The sequence below is a fragment of the Atta colombica genome, unplaced genomic scaffold (assembly GCF_001594045.1).
Source record: "Atta colombica isolate Treedump-2 unplaced genomic scaffold, Acol1.0 scaffold161, whole genome shotgun sequence".
In the NCBI taxonomy this organism is placed as follows: domain Eukaryota; kingdom Metazoa; phylum Arthropoda; class Insecta; order Hymenoptera; family Formicidae; genus Atta; species Atta colombica.
Window position 1 is genome coordinate 470,151 of NW_017259252.1, and position 841 is coordinate 470,991.

Sequence of the window (841 nt, forward strand, 5' to 3'; positions counted from 1 at the left end):
ATTATTAAGCATTAAAGATCCAGCTTCGACCGCGCGTTATATATTTCCTATTTCTTATTGGTTGTGCTTTCACATGTACGATAAGAGTCTTTTGGATTTTTCTCATTTCTTGAATTCTTTTCCGTTTTAAAAAGAAGCTTTCTTTAATCATCTTACAATATATACCTTGAATCCCGTCGGGCACCATTCGACGAATTGCACATGCTTCTGGCGTTTTATCATCGCGATCGCCGCGTTCACATCCTTGGGTACCACGTCGCCTCTGTAAAGCAAACATACTGCCATGTATTTTCCCATGCGCGGATCACAATTCACCATTTGATGATTCGGTTCAAAGCAAGAGTTTGTTATTTCCGAGACGGTTACTCTTTCATGCCCAGCCTTCTCTGCTGATAGAACCGGAGCATACGTAGCCTGCATGATAATAAAACATAATACTTAATTAGCACATAATTATCGATTAAATAATCGTATAATTTTTTCGATTTTTACGTTATAAAACGTTATAAAATTTACGTTATAAAATTTTTACGTTATTAAATTCATAAACTTTAAGAAATGGTACTTACGAGTGGAAAGTGAATACGTGGATAAGGCACTAAATTCGTTTGGAATTCAGTGAGGTCGACATTCAAGGCTCCATCGAATCGTAAACTGGCGGTAATGGATGAGACTATTTGTCCAATCAGCCGATTCAGATTCGTATAAGTCGGTCGATCAATATTTAAGTTCCTCCTGCATAACTCATAAATGGCCTATGGATATAATACACACGATTGTAGTGACAGACTTCGCCATTATCACTCCGTGTAGAGCAGTTTATATATATATATATATATAT

At 36.5% G+C, this 841-nt stretch overlaps 1 protein-coding gene and 1 long non-coding RNA gene across 2 annotated transcripts in view; one reads left to right on the top strand and one right to left on the bottom strand.

Moving 5' to 3' along the window:
- LOC108685884 overlaps window positions 1-841 on the top strand; it is a 14,923-nt gene that overhangs the window by 12,648 nt on the left and 1,434 nt on the right. The window lies entirely within an intron of this gene.
- The window catches only part of LOC108685883 (tubulin alpha-1 chain-like), an 11,045-nt gene that overhangs the window by 1,845 nt on the left and 8,359 nt on the right, over window positions 1-841 (bottom strand). Inside the window, exons 6-7 of the mRNA XM_018190892.1 lie at window positions 570-755; window positions 166-414 (exon numbers count right to left, since the gene is read on the bottom strand). Coding sequence (XP_018046381.1) covers window positions 166-414; window positions 570-755 — 435 coding nt within the window. The remainder of the gene's footprint in view (window positions 1-165; window positions 415-569; window positions 756-841) is intronic.